Source organism: Castor canadensis, chromosome 2 (assembly GCF_047511655.1).
Source record: "Castor canadensis chromosome 2, mCasCan1.hap1v2, whole genome shotgun sequence".
Taxonomy (NCBI): Eukaryota; Metazoa; Chordata; class Mammalia; order Rodentia; family Castoridae; genus Castor; species Castor canadensis.
This window is the reverse complement of record NC_133387.1, coordinates 107,840,955-107,861,305: the sequence shown is the minus strand read 5'-3', so window position 1 is coordinate 107,861,305 and position 20,351 is coordinate 107,840,955. Positions and strand designations below refer to the sequence as shown.

Below are 20,351 nucleotides of genomic sequence, written 5' to 3'. Positions count from 1 at the left end.
TTACAGACTGTAATCTTGGCTTTGCTTCTAGGATGCTCAGCAGGCACCCTGTGCCCACAGTACTGTGGCTGCATGCCTGCTTGTGCCAGCATTCTCAGCCACTTGTCACCTATTCCATATGCAGTAGGTATGCTACCAGTGACCAGGAATTCTAAGTGAACATGTCCAGCAAGCCACAGAATGGATGAGAGTTGTAGTGATCAAAACAAGCAACTGCAAGTAATTACCTGCAAGAGCCGGGAAAAAAAAGATGCCTCCTTTGAGGAACCAGAACTGGTACCACTTTCTTTTTTTTCCTCTCTTACATACTTCATTGTTTTAACATTTTTATTAGCATATATTAGTTGTTATCAGGGGGTTCATTGTGACATTTCCATGTACACTTACAATGTACCCTGCTTAGATTCACCCCCATCATAATTCTCCCTCATCTCTCTCACCCCTACTTAAAATGATTTCAAAAGGTTTCATTATTCTATCTTCTTTCACATATATAAAGTACATCTACCATATTACTCTCCTTCACCCTCTCCATTCACTTCCCCCTCACACTAATACCCACCCCTTCACAGGACCTGTTTTATATTCCTGTCCTTCATTTCTTTTAAGTGTATATTTATTTTCAATAATGGAAACAGTTTCCCTCTTGCCCAGCTTGCCCGAGACAAAACTAATGCTCAATCCCAGCCCACAGCACAGTTTCACTGCTAGTATCGCTCCTCTCTCTGTCTTGTTGGCCTGATTTTCTGTTTCTATTTTTATTAACCTTTTTGCTTACGGGGCCTATACCAAGGCCTTGGGAAGACAGATGGGGTAGAGAGAAAATGGCAGCACAGAAAAAACAGTAAGATAGACAAAGATATCCTGTAAGAAGGTGCCAGGAAACAGAAAGCTCCACTTGAGCAACAGCCAAAATAGAGAGGGAACAATTGCTAAGGGTCTATACTTGCACTTGAGCAAACACAATCATAGAGACATAACAAAATGGGCAAGTTACAATGCCAGTTGCATATATTATGTCCTGTTGGTTCTCAAGCACAGTAAGTGCCACCAGCCTATCTGATTTCTCTTCCTTTGAAATGTGATTGTTCATCTCTAGGAAACTTGGTTTCTGAGGGGTCAGGCAGACTAGAAGGCAAAGACACCTGACCACCAGGCTCCTTCCCAGTACAGGTCATGTGAAATCCAAACTGTCACAGTTCAGGTAGACACTTGGGAAAACTGTGATTATCTCATTAAATGACTTGTGCTCAGTCTCCTTTAAATCTTGTCTTAACCCAACAGTTAAATACACACACCCAAAATAAACATAGATACAAAGACAAGGGGTAATGAAGGATATGTGTTGTTTTTCTAACACTCATATTTAAGCTGGTCACCACGTTGCTTGAACACTTCCAGGAGGTGCTATTGCCCCTGGACTACCTCCCCAATGCCATCCCTCACAGCTCAGCCTTCTTTCCTCTTTTTAAGCTTTGGGAAGATTAAGTTACCAAAATAATAACACTAACTACTAACATACTGAATGACACTGCCCTGCAGACATCTGGGCTGACTCCTGTTCTCCTGAGGTGCATACTCCTTGCCCTGCATGTGCACAATGACCTTCTGAGGAAGGTCCCAGGCCACTTCCTCCAGCAAAGGCCTCCCTGAGTTTTGGATACCCATCCTCTGGGCACATCTCTCCCATAAGCAGCACACAGCCCTGCCTCTCTCCTGCTCTCACAGAGCCAGGTCTCCAGAACTTAGCAGAGCATCTGGTTCATCCCAGGGGCTGGATAAAACCTGGGTGAGGTATGAGTGAACAGGTAGATGACTAGCTACAAGGAACACTGGAAAGAGGAAGGAGGAAAGCTAGCCAGGCTGGAGTAGATTAGCTACTTGAGAAGCAAAGACTGCAGAGTAAAGCTGCAGAATCACCCTCTGTACAACAGAGGACAGGGCTGTGGCCAGAAATATACGGGCATCATGGCAGGGACTATGAGCAGGGTCAAGCCACACTGTCCTGTTGATAGAGTCTATATGACAGTAAACATGAGGGAGGACACCCCTACAGTGTAGTCAGGAGATAAATCACTGAGGCCAACCTCTGTCTTCATAGTCCTAGCCATCAGTTCCAGCTTGGGAATCACAGTCACAACTATAAAAAAAAAAAAGCTGCCTTTGGCACAATCTGAGACATGCACATATAGACAAGGGACTTAAATACAATTAAGGAATTAGTATTAGTTCTGTTAGGCCAGCTAAGGAGGCAATGGTCATGAAAAAAGCCACCCTTACCAGTCAGTGCATGAAATAGTCACACAGGAAATGGCAGCTTGTGCAGTTTTTGCCTTAAAATGTTGAAGACAAATGACATACATGGAAGCAGACAGGAAACTGAAATAGCAAATGTGAAAATTTGTCAAAGCTCAGTAATGGGTCCATGGGGTCTCTGCTATGTTCTGTACTTTTCATGTCCATTTGAAATTTCCCAGAATCCACTTTTGCCATTGGATCCAGAATCCACAGAATTAAATGAATCATCAAGACAATGGCTGTTTATTATTGGATTCGGAGAAGTCCCTTGAAAAGTGATCTACTCCAAAGTTTTATTTTAATGACCTAATCATTTAGAATAAGCATTATTTAAATATGAGTGATAATACTACAAAAAAGCAAAGAGCTGAATCAAATGCTGAGCCAGAAGCTGAAAAATACACCTAATTTGTAATGCTCTATAAGGCCCTCTATCTCCTAAAGCAATGTATCAGAGAGTTAAACATTTTATTTGCTGAAGCCAACTGTATTTGCGTACATTTCCAGGAACTTGCTCTCTGGCTACTTCATGATCATCTGCAGACCCACTGCAAGTCTGAGAAAGAGAACCTGGCACTGTCCCATGGGGAGGGGCTTCCTTGTATCTGAGCCCTGCCTACCCCTGTCTGTCCTTCCCCTCCCCACATGCCAGAGCCTGGAAAGAGAAGCTCCTTCCTGTGACTGTAGCCTGCCCAAGACCAGATCACTGCATCCCCTGTAGGCCCCAGTAAAAAGGAGCAGGCCCTCCAGGGATGGTCACAGAACACAGGTTAGAGCAATGAACCCTTGGAGTGAAGGCTGGTACCTAGAGAGACAGTGATTACATTTCCAGACAACTATGGAATTAAAGAAATATGCTACTAAACATATGCCATGTCTCAAATCAAAACATTTACATATAAAATGTGATATAAACGTGGAGCACACTAGGATGACAAAAATTAAAGATCCACCCAACAACTGTAATTGCCATCCACAGCTGACGGAATGTAAGAGTGCAACTGTTTTGGAAAACATTAAGCACACACTGACCATGTGACTCAGCCATTCCACTCCTAGATATTTACCCAAGAGAGAGGGAATATGTGTCACACAAAGACTGCTCATAGTAGCTTCCCTTGTAATAGCCCAAACCTGGAAACCACCCAAATGTCAATCAGAGGGAGAACAGACAGGCAAATTAGGCTAGTGAGTAGAATACTGTCCATCAATAAATAAACACCACAATAAGAGTAAATATCAAAACCATTATGTTTAGAGAAAGAACTAGACAAAAAAAAAGAATACCTCAGTACAATGTTAAATGGAGAGAGAGAGAAAGAGGTTGACCAGCAGCCCCAGGGCAAAGGAACAGGGAGGGATGGACTCTCAGGAAGCACATGGAAACTTTTGGCAGGAGGATTAAAAAGTTCTGTATATTGATTGTGGTGATGATTTCAAGGGTGTAAACATCAAATGGTATCTATGCTTTAAACATATGCAATTTATTGTACATAAATATAACTCAATTAGTGTTTAAAAAAAAATCAGTGAACTTTTTCATCCACACAGAGGAAAGAGAAGAAATTCCCTAAAAAGAATCTAATCTTCAAAAGAACAGTATGAGAAATATAGTCCATGACAACCCTCAGAAACTCAAACTACAAAACTAGTTATTCCTACTTGGTAGAGACAATGGCTCGTTTATTATGCCGCAGCATATAAATGACAGACAGCCCTCAGTTTGTAGTAATTTGCCTAAGTTTTTCATCTATGCCGTGTTACTTTAGGTCTATGTTTGATTGTGCATGCATGAAATCCCAGCACTTGGGAGGCATAGGCAAGAAAATCATGAGTTGCAGATCAGCCTGGGGTACACAGCAAGACCCTATCTCAAAAAATAATAAACAAAAGAAAAACTTACATCGCAACTTTGTCTAAATAGTTTTAACATTTTCCTACATTTGCTTTTACTTGAATCTAGCCTAGAATTAAACCAAGATACCACTGGGGTCCCAGAACACATACATGTTTTATAGCCCCTATAGATTTTCCATTATCCTTGCACACATGTGTTCTCTGATCATTTTATGTTTCACCCACATCACTTCTTCAACAGAAGTTATCGAAAGTGTTTATGTTAAAAAAAAATACTGCCCAGTAAAATGGAGCCAAAAAGTAATCTTGTGAGTTTCTGGGCATGCATACTCAGTGACATATGCCTATCCTTTGGGACTATTGTGGATAGCACTATTTTTGAAGGGTCAGGATCCACTCAGCAACACAAACAGGATCTGCTGGGGACAGAGGGGAGCAGGACAAACTGCAGGGCCATTGATTCACATTCTCTTTAACTGCCACATGCTCCATGTATTCTGCAGGCCTCAAAAATACTGTGTGCTAGAACCACCACGGAGGCCCGAGAACTTGTGACACACCCTGTGTTCCCCTACTCCAGTGCCAACCTTCCTGGAATGATTTAGATTCTGGCAATCCGACAGATGTCTACACTTGTCCCACACCTTTCTTTTCTGCTTTTTGAATACTAAAAAGAAAAAAAAATTGAATAAACTTGTGTCTATTTATGTTAGCTGATCTTGCTGTGATATTTACAGCTCCTCCAGCCTTGCAGGGTCTGCAAGGAGTGTAATATTTAAGAAAAACTTTGGCAAAACCATTGTCTGAGAAGACCTGTCAAAAAAAGAAACCAGATTTATCTGAGCCCCACCCTACAAGTAGAACTAATTGCTGCTTCTTTTCTGGGTGTTCCTGAAACACTCTGTACATAGCTCTGTGACAGTTCCTGTCATAATTACTTGATTAGACATCTGTCCTCACTTCTATATTATGGGCGTAGTCAGAACAAGATCATCCAAGATACAGCACATAGGTGAATTTTAATTAATGCTTATTTAAAAAAATCATGAGTCAAACCAGGCATAGTAGGGAATACCTATAATCTCTGGTACTGGGAGGTAGAGGAAGGGGGATCCCAAATTGAGGTCAGTCTGAGCAAATGGAAGCAAGATCCTGTCTCAGAAAGAAAAAGTTCTGGTTCTCCTGCTCAGGTGATAGGTCAAATCCAAGGTTGAGGCCCTGTGTTCAATCCCCAGTATAGCCATACAAAAACAACAACAACAAAAATCTATAAGCTAAATAAGTAAATAAATATTACAATCGTAGTATATCAGCAAAAATGGATCACCTCATTTTAAACCTCTATAATAAACAGAGAAACAAGACAAAGATTGAACACAGACATAATCACACATACATGATTTTAATTTAGAATTTGTCTTAAGATGGAAAGTGACTGATTAAATGAGGGCAATCAAAACACTTTTTTTTTTAAATTTGGCTTTACTTGGTTTCTTTTTCTTCTTTGGTTTTGGTTTCTTTTGTGGGACTATTCATTTATTTGGTTTTGCTACTTAATCAAAGCATTATTTTACATAGGTTAAACATCTCATGTCTTTTTTGATTAACAATTTGGGGAAAGTTTTAATTTCAGACAAATAATTCTGCAGAAAAACAACTAAATAACTGACCCTGAAAATATTTTATAGAATATGTTTTTGGCTCATGATGGATGCCTGCAAAGGCTTCCTAACCAACTATTCTGATGTTGCTGATTACTCATAGGAAGGTGCTAAGTATAGCCAGAGAGCCTGCTTCCCATTTGGGCTCCACTGCCCCCCACCCCAGCAATATGCATTAAAAACTTACATTTCTTGAAGAGGACATGTTTGTAACAGAAAACAATTGTGCTCCAGATATACAGCTCTTCTAGACTAAGTAGAACTCCTGGACTGGCTTCCTTGAGAGCTGGAACAATGTCTTCATTAATACACATCTAAGGAAATGATGGGTGGGTAAACCATTGAAGGGATCAATGAATGGGTGATCTTTAGCCAGGACCAGACATCTGAACCACCTAGAGGTTTCAGAAACACTCAGTTGAGTCTCACCCCATGCTGGCTCCAACAGGATTTCCCATGGATCATTGGGATCTCTCAGGGAAAAGCTGAGGAGTGGGTGGCCCTGGCTAACCACCACCAGGACACAATGGAGTCCTCCTGTTTTCTTAGGTAAACTTGGCCTCCAGGCTGAGCATTCATAACAGCCACACACAGCCAGTCCTCCATGGGACCCACACCACAGCAGAAGGCTTGAGCAAGGCAGGCCGCAGAATTACTCTTAATCACTACATGGACATTCTCCATCTGGAAAGTGAAGAACAAAATGGCTGTCTGCAGGCTCATGAAACTCAATTGAAGGTGCAAATGATCATTAAATAGGCCCTGTCACTTCACATATTATAATCCTAACTTGCTTCAGTAGCAACAGTACTGACCACTACAACAATATGGACAGGGCACATTCTGTGCAGCTGGCAAGACATTAGACCACCTACATGTATAAATAAGCATGGAGTAGCCTTGTTAACTGTAGAATCAACATGTCCCAGCATATAACTCCTTTTTGCCATCTTGGTTCTCCTCTTTCATCCTGACGTCAGGAGACTCTCCCCCTAGACTCTCCCCACCAAAATCAGTGTTCACAGGGTCAAGAAGTACTGTCTGAACAGCATTCCCTATAGTACAAATAGTGAGGGCCAGGATCTGAGAACAGACATTGCTGGTGAGTACAGAGCATCATTCTGCCTACCTTCCCAAAGATGACCACACACAGCCTTCTATGGTTTTTACACACACACACACACACACACACACACACACACACACACACACACAGGATTGATCACAGGGCTGGGCAGTCTTAGGAAACTGAAGAATGCAGTGAGGCATCCAGGCAACCTCACATGCAGCCATGCCCTACTACCTGGCTGCCTGGAAGCTGTGGAATTTAGCTGTTAAGAAAATATTATATTCCAAAAACCTATACAAATCCTTTCCTTCAGCACCACTGTACAACAAAAAAGATGAAAATCAGCAGTGACTATAGGAAATTGCCTAACTTCTCCTGGCTATCCCTCTTTTTCCCAATGTCACAAATTTCAATTGCTGCATGGGAACTGACCCATGGCCTGCCTGGAGCAATGGTAATAAGGATGGACACCGTGGCCCTCAGTCCAGAGGAACCTGGCATACCTACTCTTAAAAGGCAGGTGCTATTAACAGAAATGGTGCATAGGGAGGGGGCGGCACATAGCCTACTTGTTACAGGCATGCAGTCTGCAAGCCTGAGTCAGCTGCTTAATCTCTCAACTCCAATATGGGGATTATGCTCGTCCCCAACGTGGGAACAGTAACGGTACCTCACCCAGCTCTACTGAGGAGGATGAGTGGCAAAACCCATGAAGAGCACTCAGTGCTTTAGGTGGCTTCTTCGAGCTCCACAAGACCAGAGTAGTCTACACACCATTCATGGATGCAGCTTCCCTGATTGTGCACTTGGGTGTCACCATAATGTCCAAATGCTACACAATGACAAAATGGTCAGTCACTCAATCACACACTTATCTCACTGCGGACCAAAGGAACCTACAGTTCACATTTGAGTAGTGCCACCCAGGCCTGCAGCAAGCTCGGCTACTCATCTCTGATCCCAGCCCATGGCCTAGTTTTTTACTTGCTTTACTTACCCAGGTGTTCACACCAGCCTTAGATTTCAGACCCTCCATGCCCTTCACTAAGCATGTCACATACAGTGCATTAGGAGGGACAGTGTGATGACCCAGGTGTGTCCTGTCACTACCACCTGCCTGTCCTGTGAATGCCAACTGAGTGTTCTCATGGGTGAATGGGGAAGGTCAATTCTTTCTCATGGGAAGCTCTGCAAATAAAGTAAAAGAACTGCCAGGTCAACATCCTTAGGACCCGAGTACTACCACTGTCCCCACCTTCCTCTTGGGATACCTGTACCTTTCAAGGACCTTATGTAGCCCCCACTGCTTCTACATCCAACAAGGCTTCCTACACCCCCTTCCCACTCAGCCTAGACTCAGGACTTCTTTAGGGCCCCCAGGCTTCTTTTCATGAGCACCCGAGGAATGCATGGATAGACTAGAGCTTTGTGATTACTGGGTAAATACATGAAAGTGCCCTTGCTCACCAATTATCCTACTGTGTTCCTTTTTAAATAGGAAGAATCCTCCAATCCATGTCACAGATTATTGCAAGGAGTAAATAGGGGATATGAGCAAGGGCAGTAGACTGTGCCTGTGTCCATCAACACCCACAAGGCTGGTTGCTGTTATGGGGCCTGGACCCAGTTATCCTGTCTTCTCTCCTGCCCTTTGCTGGAACTACACTCCTCTGATCCCCTGACCGTTCACACTCACAGTCCATCTTTCCTGAAGGGGAACAGGGACCCAGAGGTCAGAGTTGTGTCTGGATGCATCTTTACCCTCTTACCAGCACGCATCACACTCAACAACAATATTTAGACAAACAGATAAGTGAATCAACTTCCTCAGGATCCCCCTCCCTTCATCCAGCTCCCCCTTTCCTCTCTATCCAGGACAGGCCTCCCATTCCTGCTCATTCACGATGGAGTCGCCGGACCAAGCCCCTGTCCCTCAGAGCTGGGCCACTGCCACCCCAACCATCCCAGCGAGGCCCCACCCTCTCTTCCTCTTTCACATTCCACATTATTTCTTTCGAAAAAAATTTGCAATCCCACCTAAGAATCTTGTGAGTTATGCACTAGTACTGTTCTGATCAAACAAGTGACATACGGAGTCTTGTGGATAAGGAAGGAGTCACATGGATACGTAACAAGATGACTGTTCCTTTCACAAAATCCTGTTGAGAAGCTTTAGCAATTCAGAAACACATAAGAGGGCCATCATCAGCAACCCTGCAGGAAGCCAGCATAGAATCCTGCAAAGGAAACTTTGGAAACTGAGTCCTGTTTTCCACTTGATAGAGTGGGATAACCAACAGATGAGGAGTTGGATGCTGGACTCCTGACTGAAGAGACATGGAACAATCTAACCTGCAAATTGCAGAAGGCAGGTATCATCCTGCTGACTTCAGTGGGCACCACTGGGAGGATCCAGTCACCCAGGATATGCCAGACCATCTCTGTCAGCTATAACCCACCACAAACGACTGAAACACATAATGCAAGTCCTGTGAGGATTAATTTGTTTCCTCCTTTTAGAAAAATTATGGCCAAAAAGTATCAACCCAAAAATGAAAAATATTATGGTAAGTAAAAACAAATTATCAAACAATATGGAAATATTCCACATTGAAATTTCTTTTCAACTTTAAAATCAGACTCGTTTCAAAACTAGTTTTCATTACTTTTGTGAATGTTGTGAAATTTGCACACTACATTTTCTTTGACTATGGATCAGTCCTTTACATCAATCAAATATCTCTGAGAAGAGGTAAAAGACAGCAAGGTAGGGGACTGATATAACATAAGAATCTCTTAGACTTCAGTACCCTCATTAAGCTTTTTAAATCAAATCAGGAGGTTTGGAGCGGCAAAAGAGGTCCATAATTCATTCTTCACATGCATGATGTTGTTAGAACACTGATAACTACTACCATGTAATAAATGGCTTAAGCACTGAGTAGGAGGGACATTTCACATCCACCCAAAACCAATTCCACAAGATAATTACAGGCAGCAAGACAGAAGGGTGGGCAGATGGATGGGGATTCTTGGCAAGGCCATATTCTCTATGGTAAATGTCTAGATTCTGGCCACATTCAACCAGTCTCTTTCCAACTAATGGTTTGTTTATTGAACATTAGTGAATTTTGCTCTTAATTAGTAGGAGTCTAGCCAACAAAACTGTATTTAGAAACTAAAAAATTAACCACCAGAACAAAAGTGTACACTTCTCTAAATTATCACTCCCATCCAACACTATTTTTAAACACAACTTCCAAACCATTAAGTTTGGAAAAACACTGCCAGAATTGATTTGGGAATCTCCTGCTTTGCCCAGTACTAGAAGATATACCACCCCTGTGTGTGTGCATGGACATGCACACTTGCACACATACAGGTGGTTTTCCCAACGGCTTCCTTAACCTTAGGGTGCTACTTGGGTATTTAATTGCTCAAGCTACTTACACATGACTGTGACAGCAGTGCATCGGGTCTCCCTCCTTTTCCAGATCACTGACTGTCAAGGCCACAGGGGTATCTAAGATGATACACTTTGTAAAAGCTCATCACCTCAGGCCAGGTCTATGTCCCACATGCCTCCCTCCACAAAGAGCAGGAAGAAGGAGGCTCTGACTTTCCCCATGACTGCCTAAAATATCCTCTTCTCCATCTGTCCTCGCTGGCACCCACCAGGCACAAGAAGTGGGTGTTGCATGGACATCATGAAAAGCAAAGCATATCAGCACCTTGATGTGTCAGACAGAAAGCCCTGGTTATCGCCAGCCTTTGAGTTAAATGTCACTTCCTCAAATATGTGGGTGGATGGAGAATGCCTGCTGTGTAGATAGGTGCTTTCCTTTGATACAGAACAGGTGGGGAGAAGTGTCTGCATCTTGTCAATGCTCAGGACTGGAATGGAGACTGCAGTCAGAAATGCAGCTGCCAACAAGCCTGGATCAAGTCAAACCTTGGCCATGGAGCCTAGGCCATTTCTGGTGAATTATACTCTGAGCAAACTAAGGACACATTTTTCAGCAGAGGCTGGAAACTGTTCTGGACATGCCTTCCTAAGACAGCTGGGGACTTCCTTGGACCCTGAAGGGAGGAAGAAGAGCCACATGCTCACCATGGCCACCTGCCCCCCAGCCCACTTTTGCCTAGACTCCTAGCCCTCATCGGGTTGGAAATGAGGTCATGGAGGCAAAGGGTTCTGGTCCCATGGCCTCCGAGCCTCTGTTTAATGACACTGTGATTATGGACAGCCATAGGAGACATGAGTGAAGGAATTAGGGGCAACATGTGCCCCAAAGGAAAGGGCAGGTACTTTCTTCCATCTCCCCTCCTCAGTCAGGACTTAGAGCATGTAGCAGCCACACGCAGACAACATGTGAGCAGAACAACAGAGAAAGGAACAACTCCCTGATAATTTCACACCTCAAATCCAGTATGGACTACCCACACAGACTTTTAGATAAGAGAGAAACACTTCTCTTGAAACCACCATCAATTTATGGTCCTCAAAATACAGCATCAACACCTTTCAAATCTGCAAAGAACAGGGCTGCGTTTCTGGCAAGCCAAGTCAGAGCAGAGCTGTTAGAAATAGTTTCTTGCCAGCTGATCTGTCTGTTCTCACATGGTCTGGCAGAAATAAAATTAAGTGGCAATTTAAGAAAAAGTCAATTTTTTGAAAGAGGGATATAGCCTATTCTGGAACACTTTGAGTCATATCATTTTAGGGCTCATCTTATCCAAATGCCTCACCAACAAAGGGGAAGTAGAGCTCTCTCACTGGGTTTTAACTGAGCAAGCTGTGCTGCAGACAGATGACACAAACGCAAAGTGAGATGCCTGACTCCAAGTTCAGAATTCCATGGGTGAGAGGCATGTGAATGGGGAAATCATAATCACAATGAGGAGTTCTGATAGGAGAAAGCTTGGAGCCAGAGGGAGTCCCTCTGGAGTCCTGGGGCTCTTGCAGCCTGAAAAATGACTTAACTACTCCAGGGAAGGAGAAAAGGCCTCCAGGGCAAGGTGGGAGATGATGTATGAGGCCTCCAAGCAGGAAAGCTGCAGCTGCCAACCAAGAGTGAGAAAACTAGAGGCTGGAGCCCTGCCATCCATTATGGAGCCACAGTACCTACCGTGCCTCCCTCCCTTTCTTCCTCCTTCCTCCCTCCCTTCCTTTCTCCCTCCCTCTCCCTCTCCCTCCCTCCTCCACACACAGAGTTATTTAAGTTTAAATTGACAAGTAAAGCAGAGGAGGAATACAGTTTCCTCAGTCACACTGGCCACTTCTCAAGCACTCAATGCTCCAGCAAGAGTAGCATTGACAGACACTGACATAGCATATGCACCCTGGCAAAGAGCTTTACTAGAAAGCCCAGGACTAGCCAACCTGCAGGAATCCCATCAGGAGGGCCCAGGCTAAGCTACAAAGGGTAAATTTAATTTTGCATGACTGGTACCAGGGCCCAAATATTCTCATCCCTGGGCCAAAATTCTTTCCACTCACCCTCCTTTTCTGGCTATGATGGGAGAAAGCCAATTAGGATTGACAAACAATCAGAAGGTAGTTTGAATCAGGAAAGTTGCCCTACATGGCCAAGAAAGGCCTAGATGCCCCTTGTCCTCACCCATTTGGGGTGTGAGGCCATCAGCAGGTGCCCATGCTGGACATGGTCTGGAGGAAGGTGGGAACAGTGACCCTAAGATCAAGGCTCCTCCCCATGGTTCTTGGGCAGTGAAAATTGAGTAAGCACTGGGTGAGGAGATAGAGGACTCAGGACTTCTGATTTAGCTGGCTCATCTTTGTGGATTGTATCCTTTTATTCAGGGAAAGGACTTCAATGGTTCCTCTAAATCAATCAAAATCTCCAAAATGGCCTCACTGACTTTGGTGGAGGGTGGGAGTTGGATATACAAAAGTATTTATGCGATACCTTTTGTGATACGGGAATGTGTCCAACCAAATGGACAAGTATCAAAATATATTTTAACAGTTGGTTTTAAAACCTTTTGATTTATTCTTTAATAGAAATGTTTTTGGCCGGGGAAATGAATTCTAATTGTTCTTGGCCCATCAGAGACATGGTCCTGGCCAGCAGCAACTTACCACCTGATGAGGGAGACTAGATGGAAGAAGATGCTAAAACCTAAGGACCACAGGGTTCTCCTATCCTTCTGTCCAGGGGCTCACTCAGAAGCAAGCAGAAGGTCCCTGAGACAAGCAGTAGGAAATGCATATACTTTTGGAGACCCATTGTCATGTGTCACTCCAGATTCCACAGCAAAGTCTAGGTAATGAGCATTAGTCTTGAAAGGTATCACCATTATTAATTAGTAGCTTTATCAAAACCAACTGAAACCACATCAAGCATACATGAAAAAATAATTTAATGCCACTCAAGAAAGAGACAGGTGGGAATACAGAATGATAGGAACATGAAGAAAAAAATCATATAAAACAATGCCACCCATCAGTTGAGGCACTAAAACCCAGTGAGGGACACTGAACAATACAGAAACGCTAGAGAGAAAAGACAGGTGACACAACAGAGGCACAGACTGCAGGAGGGGTGAGGACTAAAATGTATAACTAAGTAAATGAAACTCATAAAAGAGCAAAAACCCACATTATCAATATGACAATAATATAAACCAACACTACATATTTTAAATAAAAAAGGACAAAGAGAGGACACATAAAAGTCCTCAGTGGTTCTTGGATATAATAACTATGTCAGGTGTAGTACCGGGTAACTGAAACACATTGTTAAAATTAAATGACATGTAAAATCCACAGAGCTCATAATGAAATATGGATGGGGAAAGAAGAAGGAGTATGAGGAAATACTACATAAAAATGCACTAATTCCCTCTGAAATGTATTTCCTTAGTTCAAGTCTAAATGATAACTGAATGTTACTCTATTTCAAATTTGAACATGCTCCACCTAAACACTATGTTGACACCAAATGTTTCTTCTCCCTTTTTAAAATATTTGATGAATCACAAAATCAAGCTTAATCATAAATTTAATAACAAACACAAAAGACCTAGAACTTTAAACTAGTTATTCTAGTGTATGGATATATCCTATAATTACTGCTTTCTTTTCTTACTAGTTATGAAAGTACACTTGGGTGCACACAAGTTAGGACTTCATTTCCCAAGTCCCAAATTAAAAGAGACACAGAACTGAGGCCCACATAAATGTGGAGACTGACACCCCTCCAGGGTCACAGTGCTACCAAATAATAATCTGTTCTCCCAGTGCACGGAAGAAGGGCATGAGAGAAAACTCAGAGGGGCTGCAGGTCGGAATCTCAGTTTACAAATATCTTTACACCGAATGTCAGGGGTACTTCTGTTCCATCATTCTGACACAATCACTAAGAAATAAAGAAAATGCTGTATGATTACTTGATATTGTGATAGGGAAATGTCCAAATCCTCTTAAGAAAAATCATATCTGAAAAAAAAAACCCTAGAGAAAATAGGCATATTCTTAACTTCCCACCAAGAAATATCTAACACTAGCACTCTTGAATGAACTGCCAAAGGAAAGAGTAGCTCAAAAGTAACATCTTTTAAAAAGAGAGCTCAAATTAAGTGGTAAAGTTTTATAAAACCGATTATTATTATTCTCTGGTTTCCAAGGATGTAAACACATTCTCCAACATTTTAGCCAAAAGCAAGAAGGCCTAAGGAACCTAAATGTGTAATTATTAATGTTTATTTTATAGCTAAGCATTTATGAGGATTTAATACAAAATGTGACTGTGGTTGGCCCTCTATGTTGATATATTGTTGGCTGCTGACAATGATAAGAAAGGCTCAAGTTACCCACTTTGAGCTGGGCATAGTTTTGAATACCTGTACAATCAGAGCACTAGGGAAGCTAATGTTGGAGGATGGTGATGAGTTCAAGGGCAGCCTGGACTACATATGATTAAATATAAGTTTATGAGGAGAAGTGAGTAACAGTTACATCTACATGAAGCTAACTGATTTTTACATAAGCAAACTGAACACAACCTTTGATCAAATGCTCCTGCTGTTTTGACATTCTGTGTCATTGGTATCTTTTCTACTCTACACAAAATGTGTGTCCTCCAAGGAAAAAATACCATCCCAACAAATCCCAAACTTTCTGTCCTTTATTCACTTAGAGCGCAATGCAAAATTCAGCACTGAGTTCCATAACAACCAACAATGGATGGATATCACAAATGCTCAAACTAAACCTAACCAAATAAAATTAAAATATGGACTTACATATATTTTAAAACCTCAACAAAAGGCAATTTGACTTTATCTGTGCTTTAAAATAGTCTGTCAGCTATTACACTTCAAACTAATCAAACTGAGCTCTAAAATTCCCCAAATAGTCCATTAAGCCTCACTTGTTAGTTTTTGTACACAGCCTCCTTCCTAAAAGACACTTTCCCCAGAAGTTGTAGTCATAAGTCATGTTTTAGTGAAATTACTAATAAAAATATTGTCTCAATCAAGTAAATTTATATTTGTGTTCCTAACAAAGATAGCTAATAAATATCTACTAATATTTTAGTCAGATGAATTTAATTCTACAACCCATTTGTCCCTTCAGTAATCTTAAAGAAGGGCTCTTCAGGCTGTGTTTTATAATGTGCAACCTCCCAAATTCATTGTGCCCATTCTAGCCAGTGACAACATGGTACAAGAATGATTCATAGTTTCAGACAACAACAACAGCAAATTCGTCACATCAGTTGTTTGTTTTCACATGGAAAAATGATTGCTTACTGAAAGTTTGCTTTTATAACCAACCTTTGCTGTATCAGGTAGAAAACAAAGTTCCATCAACCATATCACAAATACTATTTGCAAGGCACAAAGAAAACAGTCATTTCAGTCATGAGCCAACAGAAGCTGACTGGTCAAATAGTGTACTACAGCCAGAAATTTCACAACCTAATCTATCCTGTGACAGGCGAGCAGTACACCTAAATAATAAAAAACATTTAAGACTAAATGCCACTTCCAGCCTCATATTTTAACACAAAATATTATTAAACTTCTAATTCTTTTCTGAAAATTATAAGTATATTGATATTGTCTTGATGTTTCTTCACTAAAAGTAGTAACAAATGACAAATGATAAAATAACGGGTATAATAGAAGTTCAAAACAGCACCTCTCCATTTCTTGGACAAAGGTACAAACAGGCCAATAGGATGGTGTGGATATGAGGGGAAAGAATCAAATGCCTCAGTGATGACAATTTCAAGCTTTGTTATCATATCCACAAGACAAGTCCTTCCTGTTCCTTTGTGACTCACACGTGAAGGCCAGTTGGTACTGTGCAATCTGGGAAAGGGAACAAGTTCATCTTCTGGCTACAGCAACAGACTGCAAAGAGCAGCTTCAGTCCTATAACCAGCCTCCTTTACACGTTTTTACAGATATTCCAGGGACGAGTTTTGCTAGCCTCTTAAATGTTCTCATGTTTACTTCTAAGGTGACAGTGACAAAATATTTCAGTCCCTTTAAACAGGATCATTTAATAGATTACAAAAGCCACAGATTTAAAGATAATTCTGTCTCACAATTCCCTGTTTATTTGGGATGCCTATGAAAAAGGGTTTACCATATCTATGTTCTTTGGGGATTATCTGTTTGTTCAAAAGGAATTACATAACCACACTTAAGTGCAATGCAAAACTTTGTCAATATCCCTATACTTAAGATTATTTGAGTTACTAACCAAGCTCAATTTTGGCTGGCATTAAAATTATTTTATTTTTTTTAAAGAGCCAGTTTAAAAACCTTTAATACACTTGAGCAACACACCGCCTATGGGCATAGGGCAGAGTGAGTCAGTGGGACACAACTGCAAAAGAAAAGAGATCCATTGTCCCCAAAGCTGCCTCTAGGATCCAGTTGCTGAAATGGAGGGTGGGCCACTTGGTGAGCAGGTGCAGGGCACACCCCAACTCATTCCATGTGCAACACTCATAACACAAGGACTCCAGGGAGCCTGAGGGGGAAGGTCAGGGCCTGCGCTGAAATCCACAGTCCGCCAGGGGTGCACTGACCCAGGGCAGGCCAAGCAGAAAGCGGCCTGGACCGGATGGGCACAGACAGGCACAGTTCAACCTTGCTCAGGACCCGGTTACCGGCAAGATCATCCTGTATTAGGGAAGTTACCCTTTCTACAGTTAAATTCCAAATGTGCCATGGAATCCCTACCCACTAAGTGGTGGGGAGAGCAAACAGAAACCTGGAGAGGTTTGGGCAGGGCAAGGATGGCAGCACTGAAGTCCTTGTCCTGCTGGGGTCTGGGTGGGGCAGATCCCACCCTGGGTGTCCCAGCACTGTCAAGGTAAACCCTGGACTGAAGGCGGCGGCAGTTGTCCTGAAAACATCCACACAGGCCTCTTGCTGGCCTTTGAAGTCCTGGCTCCCCTTTGGGTGGCAGGGGACAAGAGGCCACCATGGCCCTTGATGGGGGGAGGGGGGTTGACCGGAACGCCCCCAAGGCACAGGATAGGGAGTCAGCTGGATTCAGAGACCTGGTGTCCCCCTGTGTCCCTCAGCCCTCAGGGCCAGCACTTGGAGGGACCCAGGCAGGCTCGCAGCTGGCCTGACACGGTTACCTGAGCAACGACAGGGGCGCCCATGTACACAGCGCACCCGCGCCACCCCGCCACCCCCCAGCCCTCTGTGCGCGCCGCAGTCCCTGCCCAGTTGCCCCAGGCCCCGCCGCGAGGATCCCGCGCCCGCCCAACACCGCTTACCCTGTGGGGGGCTTCGCCACCAAGAAGCTCGACGCGTCCATGGTGCCGGCCGGGCTCTGGCCCACGGAGTCAGGCTCTGGCCGAGGCCACCGAAGTCCTCATTCACTTTTTCCACGCCGACCCATTGCCCTCCCACGCAGAGCCGGCGGAGGACAGTGGCCCAGCGAAGAGGACGGAAGCGCCTGGAACCGAACCCCGGTGGGCGGGGGCGCCGGCTGCGCGGGGAGGGGTGGGTGCGGCTAAGAAGCCTGGGCGGGGGCGCGCACACCTTGCTCCCCTCGCCTCAGCCCCGCGCCGCCGCCGGCCCCTCCCCGCACAGCCCGCGCCCCCGCCCACCCACGCTGGTTCAGCACGCCCAGGCTCGGCCCTGGCCCCGCCCCCGCCTCACCTCCGCTGGCCCCTGGCCCCGCCTCCGCTCCGCCCTGGTCCCGCCCCGCACCCTCCCTCCTGGGTCCTGGCTCCGCCCCCGCTCCGCCCCGCTGCTCTGCCTGCGAGCCTGCCCTGTGCGCCTCTCTTGCCGTGGGGTGGTGGCCCCTGGGGGGAAAGGATACCCCACTGAGGGCTTCCTCCCTCTTGTTCCACTCCCCAGTGGAAGTGTGCCACTTCTGAGCTTGTGTAGGGGAGGTCCCGGGTCGCCAGCTCCTGGGAATCACCTGACACCTGAGGCTGTGCATGGAGGGAAGGGGAGGTGGGCTGTAGGAAGGGAACAGAGCAGAAGGAAAAGTGGTTGTCCCATTTAGCTCTCACAGATGCCAACTCTCCGTGGAGGCCTTTCCTGACCCCTGTGTACCAAAGCACACTCTCCCTCAATCCCATGCTGCTTCTCTGTCCTGATTAGCTTTTCTATGGAGCATTTATCACTGTTTATAGAAGCATATTCATATAAATAAATATATTCGTGTTTTATGTCTACTTATATTTACAAATAAAATGTTGCCTATATGTAAGTGTGCATAAAATTTTACATTTATTTAAGTACTTAAATAGATACAGGTATATACATTAATGTACATGGAATATAAATATACACATGTGCATATCATTCAGTGGATATTTTATTCATGCATTTGTCATGGATCTCCTCCTCTGGAATGTAACCTCAATGAACATTGGCCCTTGTCTGATTTATTTGCTACTCTCAGCATTACAGATAGTGCGTAGCAGGGTGCAGTCAGGTTTTAGAAAATAAAGAGTACCCTGAATGAAATGAGTCTTTAGGAATCCTTCCAACTCTGGTGTAGGTATCAGAAATTCCCTCCCAGGATCTCTGAGGTTCCTCCTTACTCTGGACACCACTATGGGAAAGGGTAGTCTGGAAGGGGCCAGAGATGAGAACTAGAACTAGCTGAGAACTAGGCCTCAGGGCCTAGACAGCACTGAGGTCCCCAAGAAGACTAGATCTGAGGTGACATGTAAGCCAAGGACTAGAGAAGGCAGCAACAGTAAGTAAGTCTTGTGTGTCCAAGGAACAGCAGAAGCACAGAACAACCCAATGTCTCAGATGGTAGGCAAAGAGAGCAGCAGGAGGTCATAAGCAGGTCGTTGATGAAGTTTCCACCAAGAGATAGTGTAAAGGAAAATGATTACAGAAAGGGAATGGACACTATAGGCTGAGCTTCTGGTTGCTGTCCCAGAAAAGAGGCCTAGTTTCTGTCCTGGAGAGCCTCAGACTCTTGGAAACCACCAAACATCATAGACTCAGAAAAACAAAAGTGACCAGTATCCCTAAATATTATAGGGTGAAGACTGAGTTGTCACACTGGAGGCAGAGGGCAACTTCCACCAGCAGGAGGAACTGCGTTCTCAGGGCCCTAGGCCTGTCAACCCTATGTGCCAGCTGTGGAACAGGACACAGAGCCTGAGAGGGTGAATATTGCTACTCCATCCTCCCTCATGGGTAAATGTCCCAGCAGATCCACCCATGTATAGCTGTTTTCCAAAACTGTGCAAGTCAACAGGAATTTTGAAGCATCTACTAGGTGCTAGCCATATGTGTCGTGTGTGAATGGCCACTAACAGATAGAACTAGAAAAGGACCAGGAGAGAGTGAAAGGAGAGGTTGATAGGAGTTGAGCATGATGGAAGTATGTTATATGCATGTATAAAAATAGATTAATGAGCCCACTAAAATTATTTAAAATGGGGAGGATAAAGAGTAACAGAGGGGGTAGAGTTGATCAAAATACATTATAATGCACATATGGAAACATCACAGTGAAACCCCTCTGTATAATAAATGTGTCAATTAAGAAAGGGAACTAGATAAGAAAATGGACAAAAAAACAAGGGGGCATAGCTGTTGCAGCCAGGTGGTGAGAAACAGGAATAGGACATGGACTAACACCAAGACTGATCTGACCTTTAAGGTCCTTGAGCAGGACATTCTCTTTACTGTGCTTCTTGACTTTCTAGTATGGCAAATAGAAGAATCACAGGTAAGGGCAAATAGAAGAATCACAGGTAAGGGCAAATAGAAGAATCACAGGTAAGGGGAAAGATATTATTTACGGCTTCTTCCCTATACTTTCAAATGGCCTTCAAGAAATAAGCACTTTTTCAGATACTGACCATCATTAAATATTTTATGATCGTGCAAAAAAAAGGGGTATTCTGATAAATGTTTTTAAATGGCTTTGAGAGAGGGCACCTTGATTTGTAGTTAAGTGTTTGACAATTTGGGCTGATATCACATGGAGA

General features: G+C 43.7%; 1 protein-coding gene across 9 annotated transcripts in view; it reads right to left on the bottom strand.

The window, feature by feature from the left end:
- Positions 1 to 17,961, bottom strand: part of Cobl (cordon-bleu WH2 repeat protein) — a 247,872-nt gene extending 229,911 nt beyond the window's left edge. For 5 of the 9 annotated variants that reach the window (XM_074065488.1, XM_074065489.1, XM_074065487.1 and 2 more), the window contains exon 1: positions 17,655 to 17,961. Coding sequence is in view for 7 of the 9 variants with exons in the window: in XM_074065487.1 (XP_073921588.1) it covers positions 17,655 to 17,695 (41 nt within the window). In the remaining 2 variants the exon portion in view is untranslated. The remainder of the gene's footprint in view (positions 1 to 17,654) is intronic. The other 4 variants (XM_074065490.1, XM_074065494.1, XM_074065492.1 and 1 more) reach the window with 1 other exon arrangement.
- Positions 17,962 to 20,351: the final 2,390 nt, after the last annotated feature.